This window comes from Ursus maritimus, unplaced genomic scaffold, assembly GCF_017311325.1.
Source record: "Ursus maritimus isolate PB19 unplaced genomic scaffold, ASM1731132v1 scaffold_7, whole genome shotgun sequence".
In the NCBI taxonomy this organism is placed as follows: domain Eukaryota; kingdom Metazoa; phylum Chordata; class Mammalia; order Carnivora; family Ursidae; genus Ursus; species Ursus maritimus.
Window position 1 is genome coordinate 39,681,955 of NW_024426885.1, and position 14,843 is coordinate 39,696,797.

At 47.3% G+C, this 14,843-nt stretch overlaps 1 protein-coding gene across 7 annotated transcripts in view; it reads left to right on the forward strand.

Moving 5' to 3' along the window:
* TMEM273 (transmembrane protein 273) overlaps positions 1 to 14,843 on the forward strand; it is a 41,087-nt gene that overhangs the window by 25,092 nt on the left and 1,152 nt on the right. Inside the window, exons 5-7 of one of the 7 annotated variants that reach the window (XR_569893.2) lie at positions 2,715 to 2,738; positions 8,155 to 8,579; positions 8,718 to 9,343. Coding sequence is in view for 4 of the 7 variants with exons in the window: in XM_040624163.1 (XP_040480097.1) it covers positions 2,715 to 2,738; positions 3,580 to 3,631 (76 nt within the window). In the remaining 3 variants the exon portion in view is untranslated. Of the gene's footprint in view, positions 1 to 1,145; positions 2,739 to 3,579; positions 3,640 to 7,652; positions 8,134 to 8,154; positions 9,344 to 14,843 lie in introns of those variants that run through there. The other 6 variants (XR_005833192.1, XR_005833191.1, XM_040624163.1 and 3 more) reach the window with 6 other exon arrangements.

The following is a 14,843-nucleotide window of genomic DNA, read 5'->3' on the forward strand; positions in this document are numbered from 1 at the left end:
TATAGTAGCCTGGACGGGAGGCCCTGCTGGGACCCCCCCGCCCCGCCGAGGGCTTCAGACCTGCTGCAAAGAAAGACCTGCTGGGCAAGGATCGGAGTGATACTGAGGCATTGGGCCCAGGACCTGGGAGCTGAGCCAGGGTGCAGCCACCAGAAGGGAAGAATCCAGAACAGTAGAGCTTTTGTGGGGGTGGGGAGGCCGGAGCATGGTGGTGCCCTTGGGAAGTGGGTGGTGGAGCAGGTTTGGGCAGTGGCCTGTGGGGCTGAGATGGGGACTCCTTTTTTAAACACAGTGAATCTGAGGCTTCTGGAGACTTCCAAGTAGAGGGGGTTCTCAGGAAGGCCTGGCATGCAGACAGAGGTCTGGGCGGAGTGGGTGGTGGGTTTTAGAGGGGACCTGGAGCATGGGCTCCCCTCCAGTCCTTCCCTGGGGCCTGGGACTCAGCAAGCGCTATGGCGCGTGTATGGGAGGAGTGGTGGACGTGTGAGGGCAGAAAGAGACAGATGTGTGGCACGCCGTCATCAGGGTGATGCCCCGGGAACGGATTTTCTCAAGAAGTTCACTTTCCTGAGGATCTCCCCTCCTTCAGATGTTCTGGTTTCTCGGCCCTATGGAGGAGTGTTTCATCAACTCTGCCTCCAAGCCTTGCCCCTCTTCTTCTCTGACTCCCACTATCTCCCTGTCTCTCTCTCTGTCCCATCCTCCCCCGCCCCCAGCCCGTGTTGTTTGGCCACCCCACAGGGGCCTGGGCTGGGAGAGAGGAGTATGATTACGGGGACCATTTACCTTATCATCCAAATCAGGACTTGTGGAGAGTGAAGAGGCGTTGCTCATAACTGTGTTAGGATCTAGGTGTAAACCTGGACGAGTGTAGGAAAGCTGGAGCACGCGGCCGGCCTGGGTTCAGTGGGGCCGCGAGGCCGAGCTCTCTAGGCCCCGCCGCGGCCACTCCCTTCTCCTGTTGCTGGCAAGGTCACCTCCTCTGCACCTGGGGTTCTCACGCAGGGGAGGGATGGGTGACCAGTCCCAGGGAACTTTTGGAAACGTGTGGTGAAATTGGGGGCACTTGTGGGCTGGGGGCCACGACGCTATGTGTCTACACACCCAGAGCCGCACTGGCTAAGTTGTCGTGTTCCTCTTTGTAGGAGAAACGTGCTAAACAGCTCTCAGATGCCACCAAACCTGTGAGACCACTTACGGGGAAAGTCGAATTCCAAGTTGGCTGACTCCTACTGTCCCTCTGTTTCTCTGCCCTAAGGGGCCTTCTCGCCGGGCCCCTCTGTCTCCTGGCAGCGCTTGGGGGATTGGCACGGTGCTAGGTTCTGCTGAGGGTGCAGCTGGGACCCCTTGCCAGGAGGACATCGCTGCCCCGGGCTGGGTGCTGACTCAGGCGCTCCCACTATGGAATCGAGGCAGCCTGACCTTCATCAGGGGTTCACGCAGGGCTTTGGGCAGACGGGGGTGTGGGAGGCCATGAACTGGGTGAGAAGGATTAGCTCCTGATGCGGGGCAGGAGGGGACCTGGAAATGAATAGATGAACCCCAGGTCTAGAGCCTGCATTGCCTTTTGGGGGTCCAGCTGGTGTCCGTGGTGGGGAGTACAAGATGGGAGTCAGTTTTATGTAGATGGGGGGTGTCTGTGGTGGTGAAGACTCTGCCCACAGCATGGCCTCCGGGGCCCTGTGCTGGGTGACTGAGGCACCCTGGGCCCGTGGTGACAGACTGCTATGGCCAGCGGTGGCCTCCTGTCACGATTGCATGGTCATGGTGATCTTCTCACCACCCACGGGGGTGGGCGTGCTACCTTGGCCAAACCACCCACACACATGGAGGGGTGCTTTGAGTTAGGCTACTTCGCCTTGGAAACTCCGGTGCCCCCCAGAAGTCTCTGCAGACCCTCTTTCAGGCATATCTTAGTCACGGAATTAAAAAAAATGGAAGAGTTCCCAAATCCTAATTTCCAGTCCTGTGCGTGTGCACATGCGTGCGCCTGTGTTGGGGGCGGGGGGGGGTGGAGGAGCCGTGATGGCTTGTAGCCAGTGACTGACACACGTGTGTGTGCGTGTGTGTGCGCGCGTGTGTGCGTGTGTGTGTGTGTGTGTGCCTCTGCGTGCAATACAACAGACCACTTTAAAAACATTGTTGAAGCAACAGTTGCTGTGGCTTGACGTTCCCACCTACAACCATGTCAGAACACGTCCCGGTTTTGCGTGCGTTTGGAAGTTCTGAATTCTTCGGAAACATCAGAACTAGAGGAGGCAATTTCCATCGTCCGTCCGTAAGGGGTGGCTGTGGTGGTCGCTCACAGACAACCATGGTGAAACTGAAGTCCCAGAAGGGGAACGCCGGCAGGGTGCAGGAGGAAAGCAGGTGGCTGGAGGGAGGGAAGGAAGAGATGCAGGGCAGCGGGGTGGTGGGCAGCTGGGTGGGGGCCCTCCCCCGCTCTGGGATGTAGCCCCCACCACGTGCGGGGAGCTGTTCTTGGCAGGGATCACACCAGAGCTCCCCTGCAAACAGGGATTGTTGAAGAGAAGGGAGGCACAAAATCAAGTTTCCAGAAGTAACACTAGATGGAGTCAGGCTGAGGCAGGAAGAAGTTAGACGCGAAAGGAAAATCTAAGGACAGGCAAGCCATTCTCCTGGAGCAAAACTTCGCATGTGCTTTTTGTCACAGAGGAATGATTTAATGAACATTCGATTCTCCTGTTTTGCAGGTCAAACCTCAATTTCTCCGAAAGGTGAGTTGTAAGAGTGATCACTCGTTCTGCAAGGGAGAAAGGCAGTGGCTCTCCTGAGGTGGCTCCCACGCAGGATGGGAGGGGATTTCTAGCCATGAGCCATGACACCAGGAATCCACATCTTCTTTCTTTTTTTTTGCCCCCTTCCAGAAAGTCTTAATTTAGTGGTACTTCAGGGAGATTTAAAATGAAGCTGTGGGACCTTTGCCTGATTAGAGCTGAGAAAATGGGATTTTAGAAACAGGATAGTTAACTTTCTTTTATTTGCCAAATTTTTCTGTAAAGGTCAACCAAACCATGAATGTGCCAACTTAGTCCACATGATAAAAAAAAAAAAAAATCCAAAACTTTTGTGTCATCAAGCTATCAATTGGGCTGAAGTGTCTGTTTGCCCTGTTGCTTTCGGGTCTCGCAGTGGATGAGGTCTGATGGTGTGGGATTGGCACAGTTTATATTCCCCAGGCCCACTTGTCCACCCCTCATGCACCACCCACGTGCTCTCACTTTCCTTCTTTTGAAAACTCTTCAAATCCACTGAAGAATTGAAAGAACAGTGCAACAAAAACATACACATCCTTCCCCTAGATTCCCAAGTTAACCGTTCCCTCCATTTGCTTGCTTCTGTATACATACATTTTTTTTTCTGATCCACTTTAAAATTAGTAGAAATATCATCCCTAAGTTAGTTGAGATAGTTCACCTCTAAATACGTAACCAGGTGTCTCCTGCATCATCACAATATGATGACTACACCTAAGAAAATGACCAGTATTTCAGTAATAGCATTTAGTACACAGCCCATATTCAAATCTCTCTGATTGTTTCAAAACTATCTTTATAGGGGCGCCTGGGTGGCACAGTGGTTGAGCGTCTGCGTTCGGCTCAGGGCGTGATCCCAGTGTTCTGGGATCGAGCCCCACATCAGGCTCCTCCGCTATGAGCCTGCTTCTTCCTCTCCCACTCCCTCTGCTTGTGTTCCCTCTCTCGCTGGCTGTCTCTGTCTCTGTCAAATAAATAAATAAAATCTTTAAAAAAAAAAAAAGTATCTTTATAGCTCTAGTCTTCCAAACCCGAATCTGTGGTATTTGATTTTGTCTCCGTTTTGTCTTTTTCTTATGTTGGACAACTTCTCTGCTTTCTTTCCATGCGGCATTGTCAATTTCGAAGTACTTTTGTATGATGTCCCGCCTTCTGGACTGGTCTGATCGTTTCCTCCTGAGTAGACGCAGACTGAGACTTTTGTAAGAACACCATGGGGGTGACACTGCGTGTGTGATGTTGTACCGCGTCAGGAAGCACATGACTCGAGGCTCTCTCACTGTGGGTGATGCTGCCTTTGATCGCTTTTTAAAAAAGATTTTATTTATTTACTTGTCAGAGAGAGAGCACAAGCAGAGGGAGTGGCAGGCAGAGGGAGAGGGAGAAACAGGCTCCCTGACGAGCAAGGGCCTGACGTGGGACTTGATCCGGGACCCTGGGATCATGACTTGAGCCGAAGGCAGGTGCTTAACCAGCTGAGCTACCCAGGCACCCCTGCCTTTGATCACTTGAATAAGGAAGTGACCGCTAGATCTCTGTATTGGGGAGACAAATTTTCCTCTTTGTAATTAGTCGGTAATCTGAAGGGTGATGCCTTGAGACCGTGTGAACATCCTGGCCCCCCAATGACTCTTCACCCAACAATTTTACATCTGTTCATGACCCATGTTTGAGTCAGTTATTGCATTGGGGGTTACAAAATACTGAGTTTCTAACGCTAGCATCCCTTCTGAATTCGATAGCTGGTATTCTTCTGGATAAAAAGACTTTCTGCTTTCCCCTTCTCTCTTTCTCGTTGAATATCATTACTGTGAACTTCAGTGTATTAAAATTCATGGCCATCACATTGCTCAAATTGTCCCCAGTTTGTCCAGTACCAGTCACTTCTTGGTGGCTTTTGAGCATTTCCTAGATTTTGGGTGGTTTTTTTCCCCACTTCCTAGACTTGAGACATAACAAGGTATCCTAGGCTCATCCTGTCCTGTCCCTGCTCAGACCTGGAATCACCCATGTACCCCATAAATTCCTGTTTTTTCTTTTCTTTTCTTTTCTTTTCTTTTCTTTTCCTTTCTTTCTCTCTTTCTTTCTTTCTTTCTTTCTTTCTTTCTTTCTTTCTTTCTTTCTTTCTTTCTTTCTTTCTTCAGAATAGCTTTTAGAAGCCAAGATCTGGACACAATCTGTGCTCACAGCTCCTGAGACATCATTGCTCCTAGGCACTCTCAATGGACAGTCAGGAAATGTATATTTAAACCATAAACTCCATACGTAAGGCTCTACTTAAGCTTTTCTCACTCCAGACTTCTGTTCTGCCCCCACCCAAAATGAAGATCCTGTTCCATAGAAATATTTTTACCCTTTTGCTCTATCATCTAATACTACATAAAATACTTCCACAGTCGCAACACTCTACAACTACAAACTTGCTTAGTAATTTGAAGATTTCTTGGCAGTTCTTTTTCTTCTTAGAATTTAGTCCTCTGGGTGTACCAAGCATTACAGTCAAATTGAATTAATTATTTTCTCTGTATGGTTAGGCTACCAATTTGATATAGGGTTTGTTTCTGTGTGTATATTATTTTAATGTTTCCTTTCTTAATTCTTTTAAGTCTATTTTTTTGAGCTTGTAAAACATGTATATAGTTCAAAGATAAAAATATGTAAACAAGTAAACTCAGAGAAGTCTCACTCCCATGCCTGGCCACTCTATCCTGTCCCTACCCACTTCACGGAGGTAACTATTTTCAAGAGTCTCTGCTTTATCTTCCCATGTTCCTTTTACAAAAATGTATTTAATTAAAATTATAGATATAAGATTTCCATAAAATGAAAACATGTTTGCATACATACATACATATATGTTTTCCCGTTCTTTTTTTAAAATTTTATTACGTTATGTTAGTCTCCATATAATACATCATTAGTTTTTGATGTAGTGTTCCATGATTCATTGTTTGCGTATAATATTTTATAGTTCCTGTAAGGTTTTATTTTTTATTTTGATCTCTGATCCATTCAATATTTATTGTGATGTGAGTATGACATATGGATCCAATTTTATCTTTTTCCCAAATGGCCATCAATTTTAGTATCATTATTGAAAATATTATTTCCCCCAGTTTTATTTGCAATCTTTATTGCATTCTAAATTTCCATGTGGACTTGGACTATTCCTAGACTTTATATTATTTTCCATGGTATCTGTGAGTATTCATGTGCTAGTCCCACACTCACTCGTGCAGGCTTCCGGTTCACTCCACCATCTGGTGTACTGTCATTGTGCTTCGGGGGCACATTCTTGCTATTCTCTTCTGGCTATTCTCGAATATTTGTTCTTCCATCTGAACTTCAGAACCACCTCCAGACTCTATCCATGGAACAAACACCTTTGTATTTTCGTTGGGGTTGCATTACCTTCATGGATGAGACTGAAGACCATTGACTTCTTTACAATGCTAAGCAGTCCTTCATGGAAAGGTGAATTTTTTGCAAGTCTGTGTTTATGTGTCTTAAGAGAGTTTCTGGTTTTTACCTTATGGGTTTTTCACATTTTTTGTTAAGTGTATGCCCAAATATTTTTATGCTTTTGTTGCCTTTATGAATGGAGTTTGCCGTGATGTTTCCTACTTGGTCATTGATTGCTTACGGGTTATTTGTGTATGCTAATGTTATAGTGACAGCCTTACTGAATGCTTTTATTGTATGTGTGTTCTTCTTGATTTCCTGGAGTTTTCATAATATTATGTCATCAGCATTTTTGTAGATCTCCTTTCCCAGTTCTTATGCCTCTAATTGTTTCCTCCTCTCTGATTGCATTGGCTAAAACCATCAATATTAAATAACAGTGGAAATAGTACAGATACAGTCTCCAAAAGTCTCTTTCTCTTTCTCTTGCTACCCAGCCCAGGTCTGCAGCCTGGGACTGCTAGTCCAGCCAGCAGCTACTATTCCAGCCTCTGTCCAGCTTATCTTTTCTTGTACATTGTGCCTGTCTCTCTAGGGGCTGGTGACACACCTGTACACAGAGGAATGACTGCTCTGGCAGAAAACAGCTTCCTCCATGGAGGAGCTCACAGGTGCCACTTCCCCAGCTCAGGGCCATCAGGAGTAGGAGGAGGCTGCCTTCTTGGTTTTCCCATCTTCTGTAAACATCAGTATTTCAAGAGCAAATGCTGCAAGAGCCAGCCACTTTGGATCCTCTTCTTAACAACACCTGAAAGGGCACTTTGAACTCAGGGCTTGTGAAAGAAAATAGAAGAGATGAACTTTCTGTTGAGCCCGTGGACCTCTAGACCATCCAACTCAAACTCTGATTTTTGGACCCACCATATTTTAAAGAAGAAGCACAAAAATCTGACAGCCTTTAGACTCTCGTGGAATCCCTTCAGACCTCTCTGTCACTATCCTTGCTTGTTTCCAATTGCTTATCTTCCATGTTGGCTCTGCTGCCATCAAGCTCTGCATCCCTGACCTTAATGTGTGTCCTTGGTCCTCCACACATGGGATAGGTAGGTATCGTCTCTTTTATGGCCTTTGGCTTGGCTTATCCCATTGATGCTTCACGCTGCCCCATCTTTCTGCTGTTGCTGTCCTTTCTCCCATGTTAGATATCAAGACATGGAGAGAGCATGCACAATCGAGTGGCATAAACAAGTATGCAACATTCAATGTACACATAAATACGCCATTCTGTTAAAATTATGACTGTTATGTGAAATGACACTGACGTGTTGGTGTGATTTCAGTCTCTGTGCATGGAGGTGCTGGTGAGGCCTTTAGCCGAAAGTGCCACAGCAGGCTCTGTGCCCTACTTTCAGCCTGAGCTCTACTATCCTGGGGTCTGGTTTGGTGACCTTGTCTTTTCTTCTGTGTTCCTAGTTTTACGTAGATGCAGAGATAAAGATATATGCGCTATGTGTGGACAAGTCTCGTGCTCTGCAACAGCACAAATTCAGACTTGAATATATCAGTTTCTAGTTACCTTTGCACGGGTCTGTCTACCTGGTTCCTTGTGGCATCTTCCCAGACCGGTGCAATCTGTTCAAGTACGTACAGTGGTATTTTCCTGCAGATATGCCTTTTAACCTTGGGGGGTGACTTCTTCCCTTTTTGCCGCCAAAGTGGGTGAAGTTTTGTGGCTCAAGGTTTGGCAGGTAGAAAACAACCTCTCAGTTGAGCTCTATCTGAAAACCTCCCCCTTTTACCTAGAAGCCACTGGTCTTCACGTACTTTCTATGTTGAAATGCCTTAGCTTGCTAAGATATGCTGATGAATTCTTTCCTACCTACCTAATTGGGGGTGCTGCATAAGCATATGCCATGATTAGTGAGAGCATAATCACTCTGTAATAAGTCTTCCTGATGGTTCTCTTCTTTTCCAGAGACGAACAAGTGATTGAGCTCTAAATGAGTGCCCTCTTCAGGACAGGTTGGGCAGTCTGGACAGTTTCAGTCTCAGGGATGTCATGAATTTGAGCTTCCAAAGCTGGTGATGGACCTTCATGTGAAACTCAATGCCCAGGGCAAGTAATAGATGGAATAGAGTCTACAGTGTTTCTGTCCTGAAGGAAAATTTCAATTCTCTTCCCCAAGAAGCTGACTGCCTAGAGGGAGGCATGAGTACGTTACCAGCAGTAAGAAAGGCTGGAAGGCAGTAAATCCACACTGCCTATCCTGGTCCTCCATGGTTCATGATTCTCTGATAGGGTTGTGTCCATATCAATGGAACCTCCCCATAGGAAATGGCTCCTGCAAATGGGGACCAAAGTCAAGACACAGCCTCCTTAGAACCACCGTTTATCAACAGGTAAGCATCATTTTCCAGAACTGAGGGCCTCACCTTCTCAGTTGCCATAAGAATCCCCCTGCGAATATTCAGGGTCCTTGAGACATGAAGACCACGGGGTAGTCTCCGGTCTTACAAATGAAGACTAACCTTCCGCAGGAAGAAATGGAGCGCTGGGCCGGAGTGAGAGGAGGAGGTCTCAATGGCCTCGGAATGGCCTGCAGTCTGCAGCTCCGCACAAGACGGAGCCAACAAAGGAAAAAGCCGGTGGCGTACCTTACAGGGACCTACACAGATGTAAGGGGTTATTGTTACGCTTAGAGCATTATCTTGTGGTTATTAGTACAAATGTGAACGGCTTTTGCCTGGAGAACACGACCGACAGAGGCTTAGGAAACCCCCATCTTTTCATCATTGCCATCAACCTAAGGCTGTGTGGCATAGGCCCCGTTAACATTTCTCTCCCCCGTACTATTAACCTGTATTTCCGGGGCTGCATTCTCGAATACTCTTTGCCTTTCCAGTTCAACAGAAATCCAGGTGGTTGCGTGGGCTGGTTCTCCTTGGATTGGGTTACTCTCCTTGTGTGGGATGAAAGATGAGCGATATTTCAGAACAACGTGCTGTGTTGTAATAATTTGCCCGGATTCCCAGGGCGTCTTTTATCTGACTTGATAACAACGTAGTTCATTAGCAGCCTTCGTTAGCTGATAACCGAAAGCGGTAACATGATACTCATAAGCAATCTTCTGTGTGTAAGATAGAATAAACCATCTTGTAAGGTATCTGTTAATTGATTTGCTTCTTTTAGCAGCATTTTAATTAAGACTTCTGGTTTGTGAATGGCAGAGACACTTACAAACTGAAGGTGAATGCCTCAGGATTCTCAGTAATCATTTTCTAGAGAGACAACAAAACCGTGGGGTCCTCTCCTCCATTTCACACCATGATGTATTTTCCTATCACCATTCCCGGGCTCTGGTTTTGTTTTAGCCCCACGCAAGGTTTCCTGGGTGAAGAACAGAGAAGTATGCTGAAAGCCAATGCTCTCTCCTTGGGTTATAAAGGCTGACATGCTCTGGCAGACAGCATGGGACTCTTTGTAAAGGGTCCCCTTGGTTTCCACCCCAAATTCAAGCTCAGTGGTTTCCTTCTGTGGCTGTTCTACTGGAAGCTCTCTGACTCCCCTCTTGACAGCCCTTCTCCCTGGTAGCAGTTCCTGGGGGTGGAGGTTCCAATAGGCAAGAGCTCTTGGAAGTGCTTGGAAGCAGCCACGAGAAGTCATTGTGTGTGTAAGAGCAATGTCATGAGTGAGGGCCATTTTGACTGCCTCACCCAGTGGTTTGGGAGTATGGCAGCAGAGGCCAAGGGTTAAGGGAAATTCCTGCCTTCCCAGCCCAGTAGGCCCTGGGCCCCTGGAACACATGCAGGTCCCAGACTGCCCACCCTGGCAGGCAGAACACCCTGCCCAAAAGGGGGGGGGACCAATAACACTCAAACACTAGGAGGAAGAGCTATCCCTACATGGGTGGAGCAGGCTGGGACAGCAGCAGCCAGCCAGGCTCTATGGGCATAGCTGGGGTTTGCTGCCTCCAGGACTCAGTTCCCAGAGGAGAAGGTGAGATGGGAGAGGGTTTTATGGCGAGGTCAACAAATAAACAACGTGTATCAATCTCTATGTCTATACATTAAAAATATACTTCCATTGAATCTATAAACTAAAATCAATACATAAAAAGCAAATGCATATGTGTATATATATTCTTTTATGTGTGTTTTTAAGGTATACATATCATAGAATTTTAAGAAATATGGGGGTTTGAATAAGTTAATAAATGCTATTCCTTTCCATCATCCAAGTTTGGAAATAGCTGAAAGTAGACAAACAAGCAGATGGAGATTAAAATCTGTGGTTTTCAAGTGAGTCATGACATGTCAGTTTCACTCTGGGGTCCCAAGAGTGCTGCTTGGTGTCCTTGTCCCAGTCCAAGTAAGAGGTGAGTGTGGCTTGGGCTGGGGTGCTGGCAGCAAGGATGCAGAGGCTGGGTGTGTTGGGACGGGGATTAGAGGCGAAGACGGCAGGAGTTACTGGCAGGTAGATTTGATCGACAGGGAGCGTGTGACTCAGCATCGCTCATAGGACTTGGTGCCACTGACTAGGATGTGGAGGACCTGGGGAGCGCTAGCCTCGGGAAGGCTCTGCAGCTGGCCTCGGGTCCCTGGTACCAACTATTAGGGCACCGAAGAGTGGGCTACATTTGGGGAGAGGGAACCCCATGTTCCTGCAAGTGTTCAAGCTTGGGGACTGGGGTTAAAACCCCCGCACGTTGGAGACTGCTCCAGAATGTGCTCTGGGATCCATGCGAGAAAGCAGGGGAGGGTCAGCCTGGAGGAGTGGTCAGGCTCCTGTCCGTGAGCTAGAGTGTGTGTGGGGTTGCTCAGTCAGAGGGAGGCGGAGAGGAGCAGGGCCCATAGATGCGAGCGGAGGGAGTGGTGCCTGTGACATGAAGTGTAAGAGGGGCCGGGGCCGGGCTGCGCTCGGGGCCCATCCTGCTGGCTGGTTCTTTCCCCTCCGAGTCATTTGTCATCATCTCGGCCTTGTCAGATAAATTAATCACCCTTCCAAGGATATAATTTCTCACATGGGCATTATCACTGGATGACAAATGAGTGGCACATCTCTACACAGAGTGTGGGGAAGTTGCTCAGGCCTCATACATCCCAGCCTCACTTATCCACATATTTTGGGTTGGAGTGTTCATGGTTCTGGAGTTTCCACTGACTTAGGATCTTCTCATCACTTGGAATCCTCTCTCTGTGCAGTTTAGGGACATAATAGAGCAGGTAGGCTCTGTAGCCAAATGCTGCTTTGTGAGCTAGACAAATGGTTTAACCTTGCTGTGCCTCAGTTTCCCCATCTGTAAAAATGGGCTAATAGTTGTACTTACCCGATGGGATCTTCGTCAACATTAAACAAAGTAATGCATGTAGTAAAGCTCTTAGAACGCTGACGTGTAGTCGGCACTCAGCAAACACGTTAAGTCACCTTTTACTCCATTCTAAAATTCAGAGGCGAGATTCAGGAAGTCTTCATTTTTAGACAGTCATTTCTTTATAGATATTTTTGCATAAAGTTTTATTTTAGGACAGTTTCAGGTGTTCCTTGAAGTCATGAGAGTACTTCAGAGAGTTCCCCTATGTCCCACTGCCGGCTTCGTTATTATTAGTATCTTATTAGTATAGTTCTTGTGTCACAACTAATGAGCCGATTTGATTCCATTATTACCTAAAGTCCCAATTTTATCTGCATCTTCTTAGTTGTCACACGATATCCCTTTTCTGTACGAGGACCCCATCCGGATGCCACAAGACATTGAGTTACCATAGGCCTCCTCAGGCTCGTCCTGCTTGTGATGGTCTCTCAGACTTTTCTGGACAGTTCTGAGGAGCACTGGTCAGGCGTCTGTAGACTGTTCCTCCACTGATAGCTTGATGTTTTTCTCACAAAGATAAGTTTCTTTTAAGCTAATTTTAACATAAAATTGATGACAATCCTACAATAAACCAAGTGTCACTAATGTTTGCCATGGTTCATATAAATTAGGTTAGGCAGATCGCTGACAAATCTCACTGAAGTCTAAACTGGCAGGTGCTTTATTTATTAATAAAGCAAAGCAGGTGCTTCTAGTTGCTACGAGGTTGCTCAGGTTAGCATCGCACAACCCCCACACCCGTTAGATCAGCAGCGGAGACCAGGAGGGTACTCGGGCCCCTCTTTGGAGCAGGTGTTGATTGGACTCCACGGTCCTCTCTGACCCAAGAAAAGAGGCCCCCCTTGGCTCATTCTGCGGACAGGCAGGAGTCGGTGGTGTGGCCTGAGCTCTCCAGGGAAGTGGTTCGGAGCCGCCCGTATGTTTCCCTAGCAAAAACAAAAGCCCGCAAAGAAGCCTTACAATGTGGTTCTGATTTTTCGTCCTTTCCTGAGTTTAAATCAGAAGGTGGTTCTTACGTATTGGCAATGAATTACATTTTAGGAATGAAAATAATGTCCGAGAATGACCCCCGACGTGTTCTGATGGGACGTTTACGGCAGGCAGCGAGGGCTGTGCTCTCTGTCCCCAGCAGACTCACTCCAAGGGAAGACGTTGTGTGGCCTCAGCCACGTCATCCAGAAGGCGTTACCTGCTGCCATTGCAGATGACCCTCCTGTCCCTCCACCAGCCTTCCGGAGGGAGTCAGGTTGAGCTGATGACTCCTACACCCCGTCAGGACTTGATCTGGGTTCAAATTACCAAGGATTGAAGTTACACATTTTATATTTACTGACCCCAGTGAAATATTAAAAAAAATTTTAAATGCTAGTCCAAAAATATTTCTTAGCTTAGCAATCTTAAAATACTTTGAAAAATAGCTCTTGGGGGATTCTGAAGCTGGATATGACAGAGTAGTGTATCATTCTAACCCTCCTGCCAATAACAATGATAAATTTAGTGCAAAATACCATAAACCACCATTTGAAGTACTGATGAGCCACTCCACGCAGGCATAAGCCAGAGGGACATTGACTCTTGGAAGAAGAGAAGCGGGTGAGCTCACATTTATTTGGCTCTACCCCTGAGGACACATCCTTTACGTTGCACATAGGGCAAGAGAGTGTAGGTAGAAAGTGGCTCTCGTACTGGGCCTGGAGACAGAGAGTGGGGCTCAAGGCAGTCATAGTGGCTAGAAGTTTTGGGGGACAATTCTAGAAAGAAAGCCGTCTTAGAAGGGGAGACCCAAAATCTGCTTTAGAATTTCCCTTAAATCCTTGACTAGGTTCTGAACTGGCGTGCGCACAGTGACATTCAAAGGGGTTCACTGGGAAACAGCAGTGGGAAGGCTACAAGGAGCACAACGGGGTCTTCAGCAGCTGCCCTGAAGTTGAGAGATGGTTCAAAGTTCAAATCCTGCCAAATTAGAGGGGCATGGTGTGATTTCATGTGTCAACTTAGCTGGGCCACAGTGTCTGGGCATATAGGCAAATATTATTCTGGATGTTTCTGTGAGGGTGTTTTTGGGTGAGATTAACATTTAAATGGATGGACTTTGGAAAAAAGCAGATTGCTCTCTGTGATGTGGGTGGGCCTCACCCAATCAGTTGAAAGTCTAAATGGAGCAAAAGACTGTTCTCCCCTCAGCAAGAGGGTACTTTGCCAGCAGACAGCCTTCAGACCTGAACTGCAACATTGGCTCTTCCCTGGTGTCTAGCCTGCTAGCCCACCCTGAAGATTAGGACTCACCAGCCTCCATAATTGCATGAGCCAATCACACAAAAAAATAAATAAATAAAATTCTTTATATACATATTCTTTTGGCACAGACATGAGAGTTTTTATAGGGCAGATAGAAATTTTACTCCTAAACCCTAGTGTGCCTATGGCATGGCCAGCATGAAAACAGTCTGTGTGATAGTATTATGTATAATAGTATTATCCCTGGGAGAGATTGACCCTAATGTTGGGATGGGGCATCTTCTTCTCTGGCCATTTTGTCCAAGTTTTGGCTCCAATGCCAGGGTGCCCTTGGGGAGAGTGAGAGAGAGAAGAATTGTTTCTGCCAGCCTGAAGGGGTGGCCTCGGGTGATCTTGGCCAAGAGAGTCCCTAAGTAGGGAAGGGGACAGAATGAACTGTGAGATTACTGTAGCAGAAAGGACAATAACATGGTAGAAACACGTTCAGGGGGCCAGGACTGGCCTGGGCCTGGGTGGGGTGGAGCGTGGGGTTGCTGTGAGGGCAGCTGCAGACAGGGGCATGAGTCAGGCTGAGGGGGACCTGTGGGTATCAGGAGAGGTGGAGTAAGTAGGAGGTCAAGGCGATGCTCCTTCTCTTCTCCGGCGTGGGAGCAGCTAGCTTAGAGATGGCTGTTGCCCCCATTAGTGGGACAGGTCTTCAGTCAGTGGGGGCACCTCCAGGAGTGAGAGAAGGCACAGCGTCCAGACACTGTCAGTTCTTCACGTGGCCATGGATCTGGCCTAACCCTGGAAGAATGACCAAAGTCGTAGAGGACCGCCTGGAGGGTTCTGTGCATCTGAATTGCGGGGGTGTCTCCCCCTGCAGTAAGTCCAGGTTGAGGTGGCTGACTGCCCTTCCCCAGAGACGGGGTGGGCGGAAGAGCAAGACAGCAGGAAGGGGATTTGCTCTAGAAGAGAGAGAAGATTTTCCGTGGGTGAAACTTTTTAGAAAGGAAACAATGTCTAAAAACAAATTTTCAGAAATTTTGCCGTGAAAAGCCTCTGAAGTCCCTAT